General features: G+C 45.6%; 1 protein-coding gene across 2 annotated transcripts in view; it reads left to right on the forward strand.

The window, feature by feature from the left end:
- The window catches only part of LOC120311146 (protein FAM47E-like), a 32,177-nt gene that overhangs the window by 7,284 nt on the left and 557 nt on the right, over positions 1–24,336 (forward strand). Inside the window, exons 3-7 of one of the 2 annotated variants that reach the window (XM_039350323.1) lie at positions 10,109–10,266; positions 13,006–13,156; positions 14,307–14,504; positions 22,051–22,197; positions 22,892–22,969. In XM_039350323.1, the coding sequence (XP_039206257.1) occupies positions 10,109–10,266; positions 13,006–13,156; positions 14,307–14,504; positions 22,051–22,197; positions 22,892–22,969 (732 nt within the window). The remainder of the gene's footprint in view (positions 1–10,108; positions 10,267–13,005; positions 13,157–14,306; positions 14,505–22,050; positions 22,198–22,891; positions 22,970–24,336) is intronic. The other variant, XM_039350324.1, reaches the window with a different exon arrangement.

Consider the following 24,336-nt stretch of genomic DNA (forward strand, 5'->3'; position numbering starts at 1 on the left):
CTGAGCTACAAATATTCTCCTTTATTGGACTACATTCCCACTGTTTAGCCTAAAACAGTGTTTCTCAACCCTGAATACTTCAACTCCCAGAATTCCCTAGTCAGCAAGCAAGCTGGTTGTGGAATTCTGGGAGTTGAAGTCCACACATCGTCAGGCGGCCAAGATTGAGAAATACTCTTCTAATCTCTTGTCTCATCCCATCTCCACACTCTTTGGCCTCCAAAACTGACATTTTCTGGGTTGTAAATTTGGAGTGTCGGCCAATGAATTGTTTTGACACAATAAAGGATGTAAATGAAGTCTAATGACCCAATCTTCTAGTCCTTTTTTACTAAAACCTATATTTAATTTATAAGTATAATCAAGTATTTTCCTGCCAAGACAATTCTGAGGATTGATGACTCATCCATTTCATAAGGAGCTTCTTTGAAGAGAAAGAGAGGCCTGTGTGGTAGAGAAAGTCCCTTGACTTGGTCCATGAATGACATCAGCATGGGGTTCTCTGGGTAAATTCCTAAATGGATATTTTGTTTTTAAAAAAAAAAAAGAAAGTTGCTTGATAAGAAAAAGAAACGACTGTAAGTATTGTTTTTTTAATTGCTGACTTGCCAGTTTTTAACCAAGGGCCTCTTTGGAAGAAAAGATGAACGTGATAGTAAGATGAGAGGATAGCAGTATTCCAATATTTGAGGGGCTGCACAAAGAAGTGGGAGTCAAGCTATTATCCAGAAGGCAGGACGAGAAGCAACAGATGGAAACTAATCAAGGAGAGAAGCAACCTGGAACTACGGAGAAACTTCCTGACAGTGAGAACAATTAACCAGTGGAACAACCTGCCTCCAGAAGCAGTGAATGCTGCAACACTGGAAGTTTTTAAGAAGAGACTGGACAGCCATTTGTCCGAAATGGTGTAGGGTTTCCTGCCTGAGCAGGGGGTTGGACTAGAAGACCTTCAAGGTCACTTTCCAACTCTGTTATTCTGTTAGTTATTCAGGTCTAAAATTGAGGGAGACTAGAAGGGAAAGTAAAGGAAAATGCTCAGTGCCATCTCTTGTAAGGGGTCAAAAGAGGCAAGATGGTGGCCACTGCACTGTAATCAAGTAGCATCCCTGTGTACATTGCCCACCTACTAGTAGTCAACTTGCAACCATTTGTTTAGTGACCATTTGAAGTTACAACGGCACTGAAAAAGTGGCTGACTGTTTTTCACACTTGCAACCATTACACCACGGTAATGTGATCAAAATTTAGACCTTTGGCAATTGACTCCTATTTATGACAGTTATAATAATAATAATCAGAATAGAGCTGGAAGGGACCTTTGAAGTCTTCTAGTCCAACCCCCTGCTCAAGCAGGAGTCCCTACATCATTTCAGACAAGTGGCTGTCCAGTCTCTTCTTAAAAACCTCCAGTGATGGAGCACCCACAACTTCTGGTGGCAAGCAGTTCCACTGGTTAATTGTCCTCACTGTTAGGAAGTTTCTCCTTAATTCCAGGTTGCTTCTCTCCTTGATTAGTTTCCATCCATTGTGTCTTGTCTTGCCTTCTAGTGCTTTGGAAAATAAATTGACCCCCTCTTCTTTGTGGCACCCCCCTCAAATACTGGATTACTGCTATCATGTCCCCCCTAGTCCCCTAGTTGCAGTGTCCCGAGGTCATGGGATCTCCTTTTACGAGCTTCTGCCGAGAAAAACCAATAGGGAAGTAATGATCGTGTTACTAACTTAACTGCAGTGATTTACTGAATCATTGTGGCAAGAAAGCCACAATAACAAAAAAAGCTTCTTTCAACATGTAAAAAACAAGAAAAAAGTGAAGGAAATGATTGGTCCATTAGTGGGTGGAAGTGGCAAGAAGGTGACAAGCAACAGGGAGAAAGCAGAATTATTTAACTCATTTTTTGCATCTGTCTTTACACAAAGGGAAAAAACAGACCAACCTATCAAAAATAGTGCCATAAAAAACAAAACAGAAACACAAGTTAAGATAGGCAAGAAAATGGTTAGTGAGCACCTGTCCAGCCTAGATGAGTTCAAATCGCCAGGACAAGATGGATTACACCCCAGAGTTCTCAAGGAACTGGAAGATGTGATATCGGAGCCACTGAACTATATTTTTCAAAGATCCTGGAACACAGGGGAACTACCAGAGGACTGGAAAAGAGCTGATGTAGTTCCCATCCTCAAAAAAGGAAAAAAAATGGATCCAGGAAATTACAGAACTATCAGCCTGACCTCAATACCTGGGAAGATCCTGGAAAAGATAATCAAACAACGAATCAACGAACACCTAGAGGCAAACAAAGTCATTACTAAAAGCCAACATGGATTTGTTAAAAATAGATCATGCCAGACAAATCTTATTGCATTCTTTGGCCAAATGACAAAATTAGTGGATCAGAGGAATTCTGTAGACATAATTTACTTGGACTTCAGTAAGGCATTTGATAAAGTAGATCACAACCTACTACTCGATAAGATAGAAAAATGTGGGGTAGACAGAATCACCACCAGATGGATCCGTAGCTGGCTGACCGGCCTTACTCAGCGTGTGGTTCTCAATGGAACTGGATGTATATGGAGGGAAGTGTGTAGTGGGGCGCCCCAGGGCTCTGTTCTGGGCCCAGTGCTCTTCAACATCTTCATCAACGATTTGGACGAAGGGATACATGGGGAACTCATCAAATTTGCAGACGACACCAAGCTGGCAGGAATAGCCAACACTCCAGAAGACAGGCTTAAGATACAGAAGATCTGGACAGACTTGAACACTGGGTGCTATCTAAGAAAATGAAATTCAGTGGTGAAAAAAGTAAGGTTCTCCATTTAGGCAAGAAAAACCAAATGCACAAGTACAGCATAGGTGGCACCATGCTCAATAGTAGTAACTGTGAGAGGGACCTCGGAGTCCTAGTAGACAATCACCTAAATATGAGCCAGCAGTGTGCTGCAGCTGCCAAAAAGGCCAAAACAGTGCTAGGCTGCATTAACAGAGGGATAGAATCAAGATCACGTGAAGTATTAATACCACTCTTCAATGCCTTGGTAAGGCCACACTTGGAATACTGCATCCAGTTTGGTCACCACGATGTAAAAAAGATGTTGAGACTCTAGAAAGAGTACAGAGAAGAGCAACAAAGATGATTAGGGACTGGAGGCTAAAACATATAAGGAACGGTTGCTAGAATTGGGTATGTCTAGTTTAATGAAGAGAAGGACAAGGGGGGACATGATAGCAGTATTCCAATATCTCAGGGGCTGCCATAAAGAAGAAGGAATTAAGCTATTTTCCAAAGCACCTGAAGGCAGGACAAGAAGCAACGGGTGGAAACTACTCAAGGAGAGAAGCAACCTAGAACTAAGGAGAAACGTCCTGACAGTGAGAACAATTAATCAGTGGAACAGCTTGCCTCCAGAAGCAGTAAATGCTCCAACACTGGAAGTTTTTAAGAAGAGACTGGACAGCCATTTGTCCGAAATGGTGTAGGGTTTCCTGCCTGAGCAGGGGGTTGGACTAGATGACCTCCAAGGTCTCTTCCAACTCTGTTATTCTGTTAGTTATTCAGGTCTAAAATTGAGGGAGATTAGAAGGGAAAGTAAAGGAAAATGCTCAGTGCCACCTCTTGGAGGGGGTCAAAAGAGGCAAGATGGTGGCCACTGCACTGTAATCAAGTAGCATCCCTGTGTACATTGCCCACCTACTAGTAGTCAACTTGCAACCATTTGTTTAGTGACCATTTGAAGTTACAACGGCACTGAAAAAGTGGCTGACTGTTTTTCACACTTGCAACCATTACACCACGGTAATGTGATCAAAATTTAGACCTTTGGCAATTGACTCCTATTTATGACAGTTATAATAATAATAATCAGAATAGAGCTGGAAGGGACCTTTGAAGTCTTCTAGTCCAACCCCCTGCTCAAGCAGGAGTCCCTACATCATTTCAGACAAGTGGCTGTCCAGTCTCTTCTTAAAAACCTCCAGTGATGGAGCACCCACAACTTCTGGTGGCAAGCAGTTCCACTGGTTAATTGTCCTCACTGTTAGGAAGTTTCTCCTTAATTCCAGGTTGCTTCTCTCCTTGATTAGTTTCCATCCATTGTGTCTTGTCTTGCCTTCTAGTGCTTTGGAAAATAAATTGACCCCCTCTTCTTTGTGGCACCCCCCTCAAATACTGGATTACTGCTATCATGTCCCCCCTAGTCCCCTAGTTGCAGTGTCCCGAGGTCATGGGATCTCCTTTTACGAGCTTCTGCCGAGAAAAACCAATAGGGAAGTAATGATCGTGTTACTAACTTAACTGCAGTGATTTACTGAATCATTGTGGCAAGAAAGCCACAATAACAAAAAAAGCTTCTTTCAACATGTAAAAAACAAGAAAAAAGTGAAGGAAATGATTGGTCCATTAGTGGGTGAAAGTGGCAAGAAGGTGACAAGCAACAGGGAGAAAGCAGAATTATTTAATTCGGTTTTTGCATCTGTCTTTACACAAAGGGAAAAAACAGACCAACCTATCAAAAATAGTGCCATAAAAAACAAAATAGAAACACAAGTTAAGATAGGCAAGAAAATGGTAAGTGAGCACCTGTCCAGCCTAGATGAGTTCAAATCGCCAGGACCAGATGGATTACACCCCAAGGTTCTCAAGGAACTGGCAGATGTGATATCGGAACCACTGAACTATATTTTTCAAAGATCCTGGAACACAGGGGAACTACCAGAGGACTGGAAAAGAGCTGATGTAGTTCCCATCCTCAAAAAAGGAAAAAAAATGGATCCAGGAAATTACAGACCTATCAGCCTGACCTCAATACCTGGGAAGATCCTGGAAAAGATAATCAAACAACGAATCAACGAACACCTAGAGGCAAACAAAGTCATTACTAAAAGCCAACATGGATTTGTTAAAAATAGATCATGCCAGACAAATCTTATTGCATTCTTTGGCCAAATGACAAAATTAGTGGATCAGAGGAATTCTGTAGACATAATTTACTTGGACTTCAGTAAGGCATTTGATAAAGTAGATCACAACCTACTACTCGATAAGATAGAAAAATGTGGGGTAGACAGAATCACCACCAGATGGATCCGTAGCTGGCTGACCGGCCTTACTCAGCGTGTGGTTCTCAATGGAACTGGATGTATATGGAGGGAAGTGTGTAGTGGGGCGCCCCAGGGCTCTGTTCTGGGCCCAGTGCTCTTCAACATCTTCATCAACGATTTGGACGAAGGGATACATGGGGAACTCATCAAATTTGCAGACGACACCAAGCTGGCAGGAATAGCCAACACTCCAGAAGACAGGCTTAAGATACAGAAGATCTGGACAGACTTGAACACTGGGTGCTATCTAAGAAAATGAAATTCAGTGGTGAAAAAAGTAAGGTTCTCCATTTAGGCAAGAAAAACCAAATGCACAAGTACAGCATAGGTGGCACCATGCTCAATAGTAGTAACTGTGAGAGGGACCTCGGAGTCCTAGTAGACAATCACCTAAATATGAGCCAGCAGTGTGCTGCAGCTGCCAAAAAGGCCAACACAGTGCTAGGCTGCATTAACAGAGGGATAGAATCAAGATCACGTGAAGTATTAATGCCACTCTACAATGCCTTGGTAAGGCCACACTTGGAATACTGCATCCAGTTTTGGTCACCACGATGTAAAAAAGATGTTGAGACTCTAGAAAGAGTACAGAGAAGAGCAACAAAGATGATTAGGGGACTGGAGGCTAAAACATATAAGGAACGGTTGCTAGAATTGGGTATGTCTAGTTTAACGAAGAGAAGGACAAGGGGGGACATGATAGCAGTATTCCAATACCTCAGGGGCTGCCATAAAGAAGAGGGTGTCAAGCTATTTTCCAAAGCACCTGAAGGCAGGACAAGAAGCAATAGGTGGAAACTAATCAAGGAGAGAAGCAACCTAGAATTACGGAGAAACTTCCTGACAGTGAGAACAATTAACCAATGGAACAGCCTGCCTCCGGAAGCAGTGAATGCTCCAACACTGGAAGTTTATAAGAAGAGACTGGACAGCCATTTGTCCGAAATGGTATAGGGTTTTCTGCCTGAGCAGGAGGTTGAACTAGATGACCTCCAAGGTCCCTTCCAACTTTACTATTATTATTATTATTATTATTATTATTATTATTGGTCGTAAAATGGAACAAATCACACTTAACAGCCATGGAAAATTTGGACTCAGTTGTCATTGTTAGCCGAGGACCACTTGTATACAATAGGATGGGGCTTTGATGGCAATGATGAACTTGCCAACTTGCTTCTTTTGACCTCTTCCCATGAAGACGGTGCAAATATCTCAATTGCTACATGCCCAGCAAGAGAACATATGTGAGGAGCAGGGCAATGGCTGGCTGGCCTCTCCAGGCACCATGGACCTTATCCTAGAACAGAGATCTTCAAACTTGACAACTTTAAGACTTGTGGACTTCAACTCCCTGAATTCCTCAGCCAGTCATGCTCAATTTTAAGACTTGTGGACTTCAACTCCCAGAATTCCTCAGCCAGTCATGCTCAACTTTAAGATTTGTGGACTTCAACCCCCAGAATTCCTCAGCCAGTCATGCTCAACTTTAAGACTTGTGGACTTCAACTCCCAGAATTCCTCAGCCAGTCATGCTCAACTTTAAGACTTGTGGACTTCAACTCCCAGAATTCCTCAGCCAGTCATGCTCAACTTTAAGACTTCAACTCCCAGAATTCCTCAGCCAGTCATGCTCAACTTTAAGACTTGTGGACTTCAACTCCCAGAATTCCTCAGCCAGTCATGCTCAACTTTAAGACTTGTGGACTTCAACTCCCAGAATTCCTCAGCCAGTCATGCTCAACTTTAAGACTTGTGGACTTCAACTCCCAGAATTCCTCAGCCAGCCCTAGCTGGCTGAGGAATTCTGGAAGTTGAAATCCACAAGTCTTAAAGTTGCCAAGTTTGAAGACCTCTGTCTTAGAAGCAAGGCTAGCTGAGGAGCCGCTGGACACCTTATCCTGCCCCGAGGGGCTGCAGAACTCAGTTAGATGGACCAAGGATCTGTTTCAGGGCCATCTCGACCTTCAGACAAAATGTACCAGAGGGTCATTGAAGAAGAGATTGGACAACCATTTGTCTGAACGGTTCTTGTCTTGTGGAAAAATAAAGCTTTAAAAAATATAAGGACTTTTACGAAATTCCAAGGGTGAAAGAGAGATTTTTATTTTTGCGCAAAAAGTTCAGAAGTGATTTAACAATCAACAAATTTCTGAACAAGGGGGAGAGTCTAAACTAAAGCTTTATAGGTTTCTTTTTCTCAGGAACAAAGGAGACATAGATGGAATCTTACATTGTATATGGAATCTACTTTGTGTAACATTCAAATAGTTTCTCACACGTTAGGTCCATTTCTCATGGGAATACAATGAAGGCAGTTTTTACTTTTAAACAATGTTTCTAAATATGCATTAGGTCATTCACGTATTGTTAATACAGCTTTTGGCTAACACAGCTTTCTTTCAGAGATTATGCAGACACACGATTTTTGCTTTTAGTGATTTTTCATTATTATTATTATAATACTTTATTCTTCTTTATTCTATGTTATTCTATTTCTTTCCCACATTACTTGGATGAGAAGCGAAACGTCTTCAAAGAAAAGCCAGGGAGTCCACTTGCTTTGTGAAAAAGCACCTTTGGGATAGTCTGAAATGGTATAGGGTCTCCTGGTTGAGCCACGGGATGGACTAGAAGACCTCTAAGGTCCCTTCCCACTCCTCTAATTCTATTATTCATGAATGGGAACCAAGCTGAGGACCTCTCAGCCTGATTCCTGCACTCTAGCAAAGCTGTAGGCCGTGTTTCCATGGCAACCTTTGCAGAAAGAGACAGGGAAGCATACTCATACCCCAGGTGAGGAAAGGTTTGGGGGTGGAAGTGGTACAGGATTCCCATTTTAGGGACTGTGGACTCCTCCACCACTGCTTCCCATCTCTCCTGCTCTTGCATAGAGGTAATCCTCAATTTACAACCATTCGTTTAGTGACTGTTCCAAGTTTCAACGGCGCTGAAAAGGGACATGACCGTTTTTCGCCCTTACGACCTTTGCAGCATCCCGGAGGTCACAGGGCCAAAGTTCAGACACTTGGCAGCTGACTCATATTTATGACGGTCGCAGCATCCCCGGGTCATGTGATCACCCTTCCCAGCCTTCGGACGAGCAAAGTCAATGGGGGAAGCCAGCTTCACTTAGCAACTGCAGTGATTCGCTTAACGGCTGTGGCAAGAAAGGTCGTAAAATGGAGCAGTACTCTCTTAGCAATGGCAACAAAAATTTGGGGCTCAATTGCGGTCGTAAATCGAGGACTACCTAGAGTGGGGTGCCTTCACCCCTGGAGAAGAAGCACACGTGTGGGAACGACTTCCAAACGTTTCACTGATGCTTGAGCAGGGGGCTGGACTAGACGACCTCCAAGGTCCCTTCCAGCTCTATTCTATTCTATTGCAGCTGCTTCTGCAGGAAAACACATGCCTTCCAAACAAAATGAGCCCCGGGATGAATAGAAGTCAGGTTTCCTTTAAGCCTGGGTGAACTGAGGTTTTTGTCAAGTTTTATCTCCATTCAAGGGAAGTTTCCAAGTTCAGTGACCCTTGGGAAGTTGTGAACTTTGTGACGTTGACAGCTCTTGCTATCTATCTCCTAGTTGATATGGTTGGTGAATTCTCTCTCCTGAACTCAGTACTGACAGGAAATCCCCCGGGGTTAATCTCGCAGGCCTAAGGAGTAAATAAGAGAGGGGATTTTTGCTGTTGTTACAACTCAAAGTACAGGAGAATAGACTGCCACTGTTTTCAGCTAAATAAACAGAACAGTGCCCTGGGACCTTGGCACATTTTGTACTCTGGACGGAAGCGATATTACTCGTTAGCTTGTTCCTTATTTTGAGGCTGTGGCTTTCGTTCACTCAGTTCACGAGGAGACTTTCCAATTTAGGCCTTTTCCAGAATTTTCCTGATATATCCATGTGCTGTTGGGGGTTGGCTTCGGACCTAGAAGTAAGGAGAAATTTCCTGACAGTGAGGACAATTAATCAGTGGAACCACTTGCCTCCAAAAGTTGTGGGTGCTCCAACACTAGAAGTTTTTAAGAAGAGATTGGACAACCATTTGTCTGAAATGGTGTGGGGTTTCCTGCCTGAGCAGGGGGTTGGACTAGATGACCTCCAAGGTCCCTTCCAATTCTGTTATTCTACTCTACTCTACTCTACTCTACTCTACTCTGTTCTATTTCGTGGAAACATTTGTCTGTCCCTTGTCATTGATCAGTTTACACAAGAGAGAGGTTAATAAGGTGCAAGAATTGTGGTCTCATGCTGGCTGACACTGCCCTTGGATATCTCTTGCCAATTGGTTTGGAGGCACACTTGGGTGAAATAGTTATGTTCAGAAAGTCTCTTCTTTCTTTTTATTTTTCTTTCTTTCTTTCTTTCTTTCTTCTTTCCCTTCCTTCCTTCCTTCCTTCCTTCCTTCCTTTCTTTCTTTCTTTCTTTCTTTCTTTCTTTCTTTCTTTCTTTCTCTCCCTTCCTTCCTTCCTTCCTTCCTTCCTTCCTTCTTTCCTCCTACCTACCTACTTACCTACCTACCTACCTTCCATCAAGCATGAAACTTTGGCAGCTATGTGCCTCTGCGTTTCAACTTGCCTTTAGATAAAGGGGGAGGGAGGTGTTACTCTCAGTGGGTAGATGGAGAAACAAAACTTCTTCAATTCAGCTACAGACTGTGGGAGCCTGAAGCCTTGCCAAGGACACCAGAACAGGTGTGGATTTGAAGCAGACGGTTCCCATAAGAAAGTGGACTTGTTGATGTGGATTGCGCAAGACGTTGGGGGTTTGGTTGAGAAAATTATTGTTTAAGTCTATGAATTGGTGTAGGAATCTCGAAGTTAGTTTTACTTTGACATAACCATGCAGTGTATTCAACAAACTGTAAGATTTTTGGAAAAGGAATTAATCTAGAATTTTATTTGGATTCTTGAGCTGGATATTGACACCTTCCTTCCTTCCTTCCTTCTTCCCTCCCTCCCCCTCCCTCCCATCAACCCTCCCCTTCCCTTCTCAGCTTTTCAGGGAAGTCATGAGCATCCTGGACCCAGAGATGCTTCCTACTGGCCAAGAACGTGATGCCAACCTTGATGGAGAACCCTGTCCTCTGTCTACAACGCCATCCCTCTTGGAAAACAAAAGAAACAGGCAAACGAGGGCCAGACAGGTCAGCTGGTGAGTGCCAGGCCACAGATAGTACCCAGGCATCATAAACCACGATTGTCTACTTCCCAGGCCATTATCCGCCATGATTAAGAATCACAAGGGCTTCATTTCCATAATATGCAAGCCGTAACCAAGAAGCCCATGGGATGTCCCACCTCCCACCCCCCACTCCCGCTAAAAGATGCGTCTCCTGGGAACTTTTCCACTCGAGATATAGGTAGTCCTCTGCTTACAACCACAATGGAGCCCAACCTTTCTATTGCTAAGCTAAACAGTTGTTAAGTGAGTTTTGCTTCACTTTACGACCTTTCTTGCCACTGCAGCTGTTAAGTTACTTACACGGTTGTAAAGTGAATCCGGCTTCCCTCATCGACTTTGCTTGTCAAAAGGTGGGAAAACGGGATCGCAGGACCATTGCCGGGACACGGCAACCGTCATAAATATGAGTCAATTGGCAAGCGTCTGAATTTTGATCACTTGACCCTGGGGATGCTGCAAGGGTCGTAAGTGTGAAAAACAGTTGTAAGTCACTTTTCTCAGCACTGTTGCAACTTTGAATTGTCACTAAACAAACCGTTGTAAATCGAGGACTCTCTGCACTTTCTTGCAAGGGAGAATATTTTCACCCAGGGGCAGAACGGCTCAGCCACCCTCTCTAATTGCCCTTTTTGGAAGGTTTTCGCCATCGTTTTATATTATATTAATTATTATTATTATATTATATACTAAATAATAATAATAAAAATAATAGAGTTGGAAGGGACCTTGGAGGTCATCTAGTCTAACCCCCTGCTCAGGCAGAAAACCTTATACCATTTCAGACAAATGTCTGTCCAGTCTCTTCTTAAAAACTTCCAGTGTTGGAGCATTCACAGCTTCTGGAGGCAGGTAGTTCCACTGGTTAATTATTCTAACAATCAGGACATTTCTCCTTAGTTCTAGGTTGCTTCTCTCCTTGATGAGTTTCCATCCATTGCTTCTTGTCCTGCCTTCAGGCGCTTTGGAGAATAGCTTGACTCCCTTTTCTTTGGGGCAGGCCCTGAGATACTGGAAGACTGCTATCATATCCCCCCTCGTCCTTCTCTTCATTAAACTGGACATACCCAATTCCAGCAACCGTTCCTTGTATGTTTTTAGCCTCCAGTCCCCTCATCATCTTTGTTGCTTTTCTCTGTACTCTTTCTAGAGTCTCAGCATCTTTTTTACATCGTGGTGACCATGTGTGGCCTTACCAAGGCATTGTAAAGTGGTATTAACACCATGTGATCTTGATTCTGTCCCTCTGTTACGTAAGGTCCATCTTTAGCTTGCATTCCTCTGGCTTTCTTATGTGGTTTGGCCTGAGTAGATGGAGGAGGGATTTTTTTGGGGGTGGAAGGTTTCTCACAATGAGGACCAGAACTTCACTTGCTAAGCAGGGCAGTTAAGTGAGCCATATCTAACCGTATGACCTTTTTGCCATGGTCATTAAACAAATCACTGCAGCTGTTAAGTGAATCCAGCTTCCCTCCTCGACTTGGCTTGTTGGAAGCGGCTGGGAAGGTCACAAATGGAGGTCACATGACCTTGGGATGCTGCAATGCTTGTAAGTGTGAAAAAAAATTTCAGTGCCGTTGCAACTGAATAAATAATATCATAAATAAATGCTGGTTACCCAAGTGCCCAAATTTTGGCCACAGGAACTCCACAACAGTTGTCAATGTGAGGGCTGGTGGCAATTCACTTGTTCCAATGCCATACTGTGACTAAAGAAACGGTCGTAAGTCGAGGACTCCCTGTGCTATGTGGGACATATAATTTACTCTTCCACACACAGGCTTCTGCTTGGCTCCTGGGCGCCATCTTGTGGTGTTAGGTTGCTCAACAGTTTTCAGAGCCTTCTAGAATCTTTGAGGAACATAATCTCCACTTCCCCAAATGTCTGGTTTCTTTCTTACTATTCATTCAAACTAAACAAATCAGGAGAGCTAAACAAGGTTAAGACCTAGTTTGGTTTCGGACAGGAAACTAGAAATGTAGGTTAGACTGGAAGCTCAACATAATATCAAGAAAAAGTCGCCAATAAGACTCTTTTTTTACTGTTGGCAAAGGAACACTTAAAATGTATTTCTTTATTTCATTTATCAAGCAAATATATAACAGAGTGGGAGTGTGTGGAGTAAGAGTGGTATACAGATAGTCCTCAGCTTATGACTGCAACTGAGCCCAAAGTTTTTGTTGCTAAGCAAAGTCAATGGGAAAACCAGATTCATTAACTTAACAACTGCAGTGATAACTTAACAACTGTGGCAAGAAAGTTTGTAAAATGGGGCAAACAGCTGTCTTGCTTAGCAACAGAAATTTTGGACTCAGTTGTGGTCGTAGGTCAAAGACCATTGTACATAAAAATTTAGTCAACTAAAAGTTATCACTAAATTGGCGCTAGATAAGTGTTAATGGACTTCAAGAAGGTTGAACCTGGACCATTGTGGGAACGTAACAATTCTAGGCTGATTCCTTTCTTAACCCCACCCCTGTGCTCTAGCTGTCCTTCGCCTGCAGTCATGGCTATCATCTCCCCATGGAAATCTCTGGTTAATGTACTTAGGAAAAGTAACTGGCAGATAAATATTCGGTGATATTAATTAGTCCCAGCAGAGTGGAGATCATAAAGCTGCAGTTCAGGGCTTAGTTGATGGGAAGAACAGCTCATTAAACATCATAGGATTTGCTGCTCGATCAATACGGATATGCAAATGTCTCTTACAGCAAGGACGCAGAAAACAAGGCTCCTTACACCTGGTTCTCCCCCACAAAAGTGGCAGCAAGAGAACTGAAGGCCAGGTTGAATTACGTCCCTCCCCTCGACGAGAATATCAAGAGAGCCACCAAAGAACTTTGTGACGGATTCAGTGCTCTAGTAAGTCAAACAGTTTCTACGGCGGTGTTTCTCAAGTGTGGCCCCTTTAAGGCATGTGGACTTCAGTTCCCAGTATTCCCCAAACGTCATGGCTGGCTGGGGAATTCTGGGAGTTGAAGTCCACATGCCTTAAAGGGGCCAAGCTGGAGAAAATTTGCATGGAATGTTCTTTCCCAGGCCAGATTCTTCTGCTCCAAAGAAACCACCCAATGGAATTGGACTTCAAGAACTATAATCAAAAGCTAGCATCTATGAGGTTATGGGAGTTGTAGTCCAACATATTCCAGACCACAGTGCTGGAAAAAGGGCTGTTGGACTGGCCTTTATCTCTTCTCCTATCCTATTGCAGTGATTTGTTCCAGGAGCTCCTGTCCATTTCTTATCTATTTCAGATCAGATATTTATATCTACAGTAATTCCAGGAAAAAAATATTTTCCCCTTTGCAGATTAAGAAAAGAGGTATTGGCTTTGTGACTTCATGTGTTAACAGTCAGCTAGACCCAAATAATTACTTAAATCTTCAGCAGTACCTAGCTATATTTTTATAGCTGTATGTCTGGCAGATTTATATAAAATCTGAAGTATTTTGTAGTTTTGGAAACCAAAATGGATTCCTACCTGCTTTTTAAAAAGCAGCCTATTTCGTTTACCATTTTACTTTACAGATAAATACATACAGGTAGTCCTTGACTTGCAACCATTCATTTAGTGACTGAAGTTACAAGGCCACTGAAAAAAGTGGCTTATGACCATTTTTCACCCTTACGAACATTGCAGCATCTCCAATGGTCACGTGATCAAAATTCAAATACTTGGGAACGGACTCGTATTTGTGACGGTTGGCAGTGTCCCACGATCACCTGATCCCCTTTTGCGATTATCTGAGAAGCCAAGTCAATGGGGAAGCCAGATTCACTTAACAGCTGTGTTATTAACTTAACAACTGCAGTGATTTACTTAACAATTGTGACAAGCAAAGTTGTAAAATGGGGCAAAGCTCACTTAACAACTGTCTCGCTTAGCGATGGAAATTTTTGGCTCAGTTATGGTTGTAAGTGAAAAAAAAATCAAGAACAAAATAGATCTTTTGCTGGATTAAAAAAGATGTGATAGTTTGACACTTGTGCTCAATTTGAGTTCGTCTTTTAGGGCGGAGAGAAGTACAACATAGATGAAGACACAGTCCTAAGTATGTTTGATGCGGGTTACGAGACCACCGTCCCGATGTTTCATCCGCTTCGTGTTGAGGAACTCCGTGATCTACCAATGGATCTAAAGAAGCACCTTGGGATGCTACCTTCTCGGGCTATTAGAAAGAAACTTGATCAGGAAATGGAATCTTCCAAGGTGGGTGGCCTAGTCTAGCATGCAGATACACAGTGCTTTGATGAAGATTATTCATTAAACTTTGACTTAACAAATGTACAGTACATTTTGGGAAGAGTGCAGAGAAGAGCAGCTAAGATGATCAAGGGCCTGGAGACAAAAACATATGAAGAAGAGTTGCAGGATTTGGGTTTAGCCAGTCTAGAGAAAAGAAGGACTAGAGGGGACATGACTATTCTAGTATTTGAGAGGCTGCCACAAAGAAGAGAGAGTCAAATTATTTTCCAAAGCACCAGAAGGGAGGACAAGAAACGATGGATGGAAATTAATCACGGAGAGGTGCAAACTGGAAATAAGGAGAAACTTCCTAACAGCGACAACAATTAACCAAGTGGAACAGCTTGCCTCCAGAAGTTGTGGGTGCTCCGTCACTGGAGGTTTTTAAGAAGAGACTGGGCAACCATCTATCTGAAATGTATAGGGTCTCCTGCTTGAGCAGGGGGTTGGACTAGAAGACCTCCAAGGTCCCTTCTGGCTCTATTCTGATTGATTGACTTTTACTTGGGAGAACTGAAGACATTTAGCTTGCAAAGAAGAAAAAGAGAGGCTTCATATAGGTCAGGGGTAGGCAACCTTGGCTCTTTTATGATTCATGGACTTCAACTCCCAGAATTCCTGAGCCAGCATTGCTCAGCTTGGAAACCTCCCCCTTTCCCCTCAGCATGGCTGGCTCAGGAATTCTGGGAGTTGAAGTCCGTGAGTCATAAAAGAGCCAAGGTTGCTGTTATGTCCCGAGCCTTTGCAAACGGCTCGGGCGTTTGCAGGCAGTCCCGGGCAGGTGCAAAGCTGCCCGGGACCAGACAGGCTGTCGCCAGCGCCGTGCGCATGCGCGGGTGCTGGCGCAGGAAAAGTAACCCATTTACCCGGGAGTTGCCTATATAAGAGGCTGTGAGGCGTTTGGGCGAGGCTGAAGCCATCTTCCTGTAAGCTGAACACTGAATAAATGAAACTGAGAACTCCAGCTGCTTCTCGTGTCTGTTTCCCCGCCACGGACTCAACACTGGCGACGAGGGTGGGATGCCTTGCACTACCTGGAAAGGAAGAAGTGTAAGCTTACCCAAGGAGTCCTGAGCGGCGAAAGAGGAACGGCGTCGACTCGGCAGCTGCCCGCCAATCCGGTGCGCATTCGGGGGTAGGCTGGCTGATAGACCCGTCTCCTGAAGATCCGAAGATGGCGAAAATCGGAAGGCTTTCGGAATTCGACGTCTCACATCCAGAGCGGTGGGAGTCCTACGTATCCAGAATGGAGAACTACTTCAAGGCAAACCAAGTGAGGGAAGATAGCTTGAAGGCGGCCACCCTGCTTTGCGTTTGCGGCCAAGACGCCTTCGAAATCGCAGAAAACCTTGCAGCACCTGTCCCAGTAGAGTCTGTAAGCTACGCAGACCTGAAGAAGCTGCTGAAGGAGCACTTCCACCCCAAGGTGTCCGTTATCTCATGGCGCCACACCTTCGAACAAAGGGATCAACGGTCCGGTGAGTCAGCCAAGGAATACATCGCCGCGTTACGGAAGGCCGCCAAGCCCTGCGAGTTCAAGGACCTCGAGGAACGACTGAGGGACCGATTCGTGTGCGGGTTAAGGCATCGCGAGCTACAACAGAGACTTTTCGCAAAGGAAGAATTATCCTTCCAAGACGCCTTAAGGGAAGTCACCGCAGAAGAAGCAGCAGGCGGCGCCGTCAAAAACATGCGGCCGATCAGAAACAGTGCAGAGGGTGCGTCCGTGCACCAGGAAGACGTCCGACGAAACTCCGAGGAGGATCCGGACGAGGAAGTCGACCGTCTACACCCCGCGAGGGAAGAGAACCAGAAGGGAAGCTCTTCGGCTCCGCTCAAGTGCATCGGCTGTGGAGGTCGCCACAGGAGAACCGACTGCAAGTTCCGCTCCGCTACCTGCCGGGCATGCGGTAAACAAGGGCACATTGCAGCTGTGTGCCTGGGCCGACGAAAGGCACAACCCCAAGAAGAACGCCTGAAGGGTACCAGATTCCCCAGCCAGAATAGGGTAGGTTTTTGCGCTTCGCGAAGAAGCATCTGTAGAACAGGCACACACAAGCCCATGAAGAAAAAGCTGTCACTCAACGTGAAGCTACAAGGGGTTCCATTATCTATGGAACTAGACACAGGGTCTGCCCTGTCCATCATTTCATTGCATACATTTAGGAAGATTTGTTCCAGAAGTGGGTCTAAGGCCAAGTTAAGGCCTTCTGATATTGTATTAACAGATTTTCAGAACTCAAGAGTGTGTGTTAAGGGGGAGGCCACCCTTAACGTGCAATACAAGAGTTTTGAAGGTCCACTAGACTTATTAGTAGTAGGGGGTGAACGAACGAGTCTCATAGGACTCGATTGGTTTGAGGCCCTGGGGATACACGTCACAGGACTCAACAGCTTACAAACACTCGACCTACAGGAAGTCTGCAAAGAATTTGCAGATGTTTTCAGCCCCCAGCTGGGCACATTCAAAGGACCACCTGTGTCCTTAAAGCTAGACCCCACTGTCACTCCCATTAGGATTAAAGCAAGAAGGGTCCCTTTTGCTTTAAAAAGTAAGATTGACACTGAACTAGACAAACTAATCCAACAGGGAATCCTAGAACCTGTTGATTCCAGCCCGTGGGAGACCCCCATTGTCACGCCTCTAAAGGCAAATGGGGACATTCGCATTTGTGCTGATTACAAATGCACACTCAATAAGGCATTGCAGCAACATGCCTATCCTGTTCCTGTGGTCAGTCACATCCTGGCCTCTCTCAAGGGGGGGCGTGTTTTTGCAAAGCTTGACCTAGCTCAAGCATATCAACAGCTGCCTGTTGATGATGATGCTGCCATAGCTCAGACCATTGTGACCCACAGGGGAGCCTTTAAAGTAAAAAGGCTACAGTTTGGAGTGAATGTCGCTCCTGGGATTTTCCAAAGCGTAATGGAAAACACACTACGAGGTATACCAGGGGTCTGCCCCTACTTTGACGATGTCTTGATTGCAGGAGACTCCACACACATTCTAGCTGAAAGGCTTAGGGCTGTCCTGTTAAGATTCAGGAAATCAGGCCTCAAGCTCAGAAAAGACAAATGCCAGATTGGGGTGCCTTCTACTGAATTTCTGGGATTCAAAATTGATGCTGCTGGGATTCATCCTGCTGAATCCAAACTAACTGCTATTTTAGATGCACCCAGGCCAAAGTCTAAGGCCGAACTTCAGGCCTTCCTAGGCCTCCTGAATTTCTACAATTCTTTTCTTCCACATAAAGCTAGTGTAGCTGAGCCTCTTCACAGGCTACTAGACAAACAGGCTGTGTGGCTGTGGTCACAAGCGCATGAGGCTTGCTTTAAAGAAGTCAAGGCCTTGCTCACTTCTAACAGTGTTCTTGCACATTTCAACGAGTCTCTCCCTGTGTGCATCGCTTGTGATGCGTCCCCCTACGGGGTTGGAGCTGTCCTGAGTCACCTCAGGTCTGATGGAACTCAGGTTCCTATTGCATACTACTCCAGAACACTGTCTTCTGCCGAGCGCAACTACGCTCAGATAGACAGGGAGGCTCTGGCTGTTGTTGCTGGAATTAAAAAATTCCACGATTTTCTATATGGCAGGCATTTCACGGTCTTCACTGACCATAAGCCTCTGCTGGGACTGTTTACCACACGTAAGCAGACTCCCCACATCATTTCCCCTAGAATGCTTAGGTGGTCTATTTTCTTGTCTGCATATGATTTTTCATTACTCCACAAGCCTGGGAAAGAAATGGGCCATGCTGATGGCCTCAGTAGATTGCCTCTGCCAGTAGTAGAAGCTGACCCCGCGCCAGCTGTCAACATTCTATCAATCCAAGCCTTGCCCGAGCTCCCTCTTAGTGCCAGGGATGTTACCGCTGAAACAGGTACAGATCACACACTTTCACGTGTCCGCTCCTGGGTCCTGTCCGGGTGGCCTGAGCACTGCCCTAGTCCTGAGTTTCAGAGTTTCTGGTCCAAAAGAAACGAACTGTCCCTTTCTCAGGGTTGTCTGCTTTGGGGAAACAGAGTTGTCATTCCCACCTCAATGAGGACTAGGGTCTTAGAATCCCTCCACGAGGGTCATCCTGGCATTGTTCGTATGAAGGCTCTTGCACGCAGCCACTTGTGGTGGCCTGCTTTAGATAAAGATATTGAGGCTAAGGTACACGCATGCCACCTGTGCCAACGATCTCGCCCAGAGATGCCCCAAGCTCCTGTGCATAGATGGGAGGAAACACAGTCCCCATGGTCTAGGGTGCACATTGACTACGCTGGGCCCTTTCAGGGCCAGTTCTTCTTGGTCCTTGTTGACAGCCATTCAAAATGGCTTGAGGTTGTGCCTGTCTCATCCACCACCACTGCAAAGACTATTCAGGTACTGAGGGGGATTTTTGCTGCACACGGGCTGCCAGATGTCATTGTGTCCGACAACGGCCCTCAATTCACCTCCTCCGAATTCCAAGCTTTCTTACAGGCAAACCTGATTCGTCATGCCACGTCTGCGCCTTTTCACCCGTCCACCAACGGTATGGCTGAACGCATGGTGCGCATCGCAAAGGACGCCTTGAAGAGACTCACCTACGGGGACTGGCATCACAGGTTGGCTGACTTTCTCCTTTCTTATCGCACCACACCGTCCACTTCTACAGGGAGAAGTCCAGCTGAACTTCGTTGGGGGCGCCAACTTACTACTAGACTTGACCGGTTGCATCCGGACAGACTGCCTTCATCTACCTCACATCCTAGGGCACCTAGACAACTACTTGTGGGTGCCCCGGTTTGGGCTCGCAATTACGGGCCTGGTCATACATGGGTCCCCGCTTCTGTGTCCAGGATCACAGGTCCTCTCTCCTACGAGGTTGCCCTGGACAACGGTCGTGTCCTGCGTCGGCACATCGACCAACTTCGCTCTAGGCGAGACTTTTCTGCTGAGACTCCTGGGTCTTTTCCAGGGGGGGAGGGGGACCCTTTGGAGCAAAGGGAAGGGCAAGAGCTACTGCCCATCTCCACTGAGGGAGCCACAAACGGCTCGTCCCAAGGTTCTGCAATTGCTCCGAAAAGAAAGTCATGGAGCTTACCCACACAACAGGCACTCACGCCTACTCCAGCCAGGGAGTCACCCCGGGGGCATACTCACTTTCCACACACATCACACAGCACTCCAGCAACGGAGGATACCCGGGGGCATCCCAACAAATCATTCCCCGCAAGAGAACTGGCACACAATTCCCAAGGTTGGCCTGACCTTACCCCAAATCCTACAGGGGGTCAAACATACACAGAGTTAGTCGAGGAACCAAGTCCCGACTACAACAACCCTAGCACAAATCAGGGAACACCTGAGTTTTGGGAAAGTACAGAAACCCACACGAGCCCGAACACAGAATGGGGTTCAGGGAATGGACAGCCTCCTGACAGGTCTTGGACTGACCTAGGAGGTTCTACAGAGACGCCCAGCAGCGGCTATCACTTCAAGGGGCCTGAGGGTCTACAGCTAGGTAGGTCAACCAGGTCACAAAGTAACAGAAGCCCTGGCCTGACGAGCCCGGTGGGCAAGCAAGCAGGCCAGGCATCGGGGCACAGTCCTTGGAAGACACCAGGGCACAATAGAGAGAACAGGCTCACGCCTCCCTCCAGTCAGGGGACTTATGCCAGTAACCCAGAGCTAAGAAGGTCACAGAGAGCAAAGAAATCTCCTAAGTATCTAGAAGATTACATAACATTGCTGGCAAGGCAAAAGCCAGTAATCAGTGGGAGCACTGGGGAGCAAAATGTCATATAAAATAAATGTTGTATGTTGGTAGTAGTTTTAGCCCGGGGGAAAGGGGTGTTATGTCCCGAGCCTTGCAAACGGCTCGGGCGTTTGCAGGCAGTCCCGGGCAGGTGCAAAGCTGCCCGGGACCAGACAGGCTGTCGCCAGCGCCGTGCGCATGCGCGGGTGCTGGCGCGGGAAAAGTAACCCATTTACCCGGGAGTTGCCTATATAAGAGGCTGCGAGGCGTTTGGGCGAGGCTGAAGCCATCTTCCTGTAAGCTGAACACTGAATAAATGAAACTGAGAACTCCAGCTGCTTCTCGTGTCTGTTTCCCCGCCACGGACTCAACAGTTGCCTACCTCTAGCCTAGGCCTAGGCCACTTTATGACTCATGGACTTCAACTCCCAGAATTCCTGAGCCAGCATAGCTCAGCTTGGAAACCTCTCCCTTTCTCCTCAGCATGGCTGGCTCAGGAATTCTGGGAATTGAAGTCCACGAGTCATAAAAGCGCCAAGGTTGCCTACCTCTGGCCTAGGCCGCTTTCTGACTTGTGGACTTCAACTCCCAGAATTCCTGAGCCAACATGGCTCAGTTTGGAAACCTCTCCCTTTCCCCTCAGCATGACTGGCTCAGGAATTCTGGGAGTTGAAGTCCGTGAGTCATAAAAGAGCCAAGGTTGCCTACCTCTGGCCTAGGCCTAGGCCACTTTATGACTCGTGGACTTCAACTCCCAGAATTCCTGAACCAGCATGGCTCAACTTGAAAACTCTCCCTTTCCCCCCAGCATGGCTGGCTCAGGAATTCTGGGAGTTGAAGTCCACGAGTCATAAAAGACCCAAGGTTGCCTACCCCTGATATAGGTAGTTCTTGACTTACAACCGGTATGTTATGATGTTCCTTCCTAGAGCTACTTATGACCCAGTTTCAAAGTTCCAAAGGCCGGGGCCAGTCTACAGTCATGTGATCCCATTTTGGGTGCTTGGCAACTGTCTCACATTTATGACCTTTTGCAGTTGACCAAGACTTATGATGTTTCTTTGCTGGAGACCAATATTTATTTCTAGCCAAAAAGACCCATTGGATACAATGGACTCATTTAACAACCGTGGTGTTTGCTTAGCACCGCTGCAAAAAAAGATTATAAAATAGGTTGCGGTCATGTGATGACCCGCTTAACCATCAGAACATCTTGTGACTGTAATTCCAGGCTCAATTACATTTGTAAGTCAAGGACTAGCTGTATTTTTCTATATATTCATATCCATCTACAATTGCTCTTTCCTATGTGATGGGACAGATACTCACTGGGAGTCTGGGGAAAGGCCACTGATGCAAACTAGAGTCAAGCAGATTCCCTACAGTCTTTCAGTGCTGCTACTTTCTGTTGTTTGGGGAGCTAGTGTCAGGCATAAAGGATCAGGACCATCCATTAAATTGCAGCACCGAACATTTATTTAGGCCCATACACAAGAATCTGGTCAACTGAAGTTCAAGATTAAATTGGAGCCAGATAAGAGTCAACAGAATTCAGGAGAGGCTGGATTCCAACCCTTTGTGACAACGTAATGACCCCAAGCTAATGATGTGCTTAACTCTCCCCCCCCCCCCAGCTCTTCCTGCTCGTCTCCTACAGTTGGTGGTTGAATCTTCAGCTCCTGTGTTTGCTACCAGCAGGAAGGGAGACGGAATAGAATAGGTCAACTCCTAACTTTTGAGCACATGAAAATGACGTTTCTTCCCTCTTTCTCTTCTCCCAGGACCCTTACCAATCCAGATGGAAGAAGATCAGATATGGGGCTTGGTATCTGGACCCCAAGACATGGAAAAAACAGGATGTGAATGAACCTTTAGAAAACTCCAAAGAGAGCAGCATCAAGAATTCCAGAAGGTTCTTAAGGGAAGAGGTATGTTACAAATTCCTGTTGGAAGGAAGAAGGGAGGGAGGCAGGGAGGGAGGGAGAGGGGAAAGGAGGGGAAAGGTGAGGAAAGGAGGGGGGAAGGGGAGAAGAGAAAAGGAAGAAGGGAAGGAAAGAAAGAAGCGAGAGGAAGGAAGGAAGGAAGGAAGGAAGGGAGGGAGGGAGGGAGGAAAGGCGGGGAAAGGAGAGGTGAGGAGAGGAGGGAAGGGAAGGGGAGAAGAGAAAAGGAAGAAGGGAAGGAAAGAAAGAAGCGAGAGGAAGGAAGGAAGGAAGGAAGGAAGGAAGGAAGGAAGGAAGGAAGGAGGAAGGGAGGAAAGGAGGGGAAAGGAGAGGTGAGGAGAAGAGGGAAGTGAAGGGGAGAAGGGAAAAGGAAGGAAAGAAAAAAGCAAGAGGAAGGAAGGAAGGAAGGGAAGGAAGGAAGGAAGGAAGGAAGGAAGGAAGGAAGGAAGGGAAGGAGGGAGGGAGAGGGAAAAGGAGGGGAAAGGAGAGGTGAGGAGAGGAGGGAAGGGGAGAAGAGAAAAGGAAGAAGGGAAAGAAAGAAAGAAGTGAGAGGAAGGAAGGAAGGAAGAAAGAAAGAAAGAAAGGAAGGAAGGAAGGAAGGAAGGAAGGAAGGAAGGAAGGAAGGAAGGGGAAGAGAAGGGAGAGAGGGAGTCTTATTTTAATTTCTGGATAATTTCTGCAGGATGCCGAGCTCATACAACTTCATGGAACTCATGCTTTCCGGGAATTTCTTGTAGAAAAAGGTTATCGGATACCAGAGGTAAACTTTAAATACCTCCCACTCACCTAGCAATTCTGTTGCTCTCCAGATGTTTCAGCATCTCTTTTATAATGGGCTGTAGCCAGCACAGTCAACGCTCCCAATACCCGGAGGGCTTCAAGTTGCCATTCTCTGCCGTCTAGTCTATATTCCGCCTTTTTGTTCAAACATGATTGCAAAACCAAAGGGGCTCCCTTTATAGCTACTGACCTGTACTGCTTCTCTTCCCTGCCTGGTTTTAGACCAGGGCAGCTTTCTGCTTCCCTATTCCTTGGCCCAAAGTCTTCAGCATCCCGACCCAGATGGCTCAGTGTGGAAAGCTATAGTCCAGGGCAGGGGTAGGCAACCTTGGCTCTTTTCTGACTCATGGACTTCAACGCCCAGAATTCCTAAGCCAGCATGGCTCAGCTTGGAAACCTCTCCCTTTCCCCTCAGCACGGCTGGCTCAGGAATTCTGGGCGTTGAAGTCCATGAGTCAGAAAAGAGCCAAGGTTGCCTACCTCTGGCCTAGGCCGATTTATGACTTGTGGACTTCAACTCCCAGAATTCCTAAGCCAGCATGGCTCAGCTTGGAAACCTCTCCCTTTCCCCTCAGCGTGGCTGGCTCAGGAATTCTGGGAGTTGAAGTCCACGAGCCAAGGTTGCCTACCCCTGCTATAGTCCATTGAACCAAGAAAGAAGCAGAATGGGGAAAAATGGGTAGGAAAGAATGTAGGCACAGATAGTCCTCAACTTACAACCGTTCATTTAGTGACTATTCAAAGTTACAATGGCACTGAAAAAAGTGGCTTACGACCATTTTTTCACATTTATGAACGACTGCAGCATCTCCAGGGTCACCTGATCAAAATTCAGATACTGGTCAACTGGTTCATATTTATAACGGTTGCAGCATCCTAGGGAGTCATGTGATGCCCTTTTGCAACCTTCTGACAAGCAAAGTCAAGCCAGATTCACTTAACACCTGCAGTGACTCACTTAACGACGGTGGCAAGAAAGGTCAGAAAATGGGGCAAAACTCACTTAACAGCTGTCTTGCTTAGCAACGGAAATGTTGGGCTCCGTTGTGGTCGTAAGTCGAGGGCTTGCCTGTATTGCAGCTTTTGAACAAGGCTCTGGAGTTCTTCCCTGCTATAATTGTAAATTATTATTTACAATTAATAATTGTAAATTAAGATTGTCAAATAATAGCTTTTATTTCTGATAAGTCGCTTTCTCAAAATGCCGAGAAAGGCTCACTTTTAAAAAAAAAGATCTATTTTTATTTATTTATTTATTTTTGCACTTAACACTGTGTTCTTTCTTCAAGGGGATGAAACTGTGTCCATGTCTCTAAAATTATTTTGCCTTTGTGTCCTAGCAAGTTG

The sequence above is a fragment of the Crotalus tigris genome, unplaced genomic scaffold (assembly GCF_016545835.1).
Source record: "Crotalus tigris isolate CLP2741 ecotype Arizona unplaced genomic scaffold, ASM1654583v1 scf7180000018322.853269, whole genome shotgun sequence".
Classification (NCBI taxonomy): Eukaryota; Metazoa; Chordata; class Lepidosauria; order Squamata; family Viperidae; genus Crotalus; species Crotalus tigris.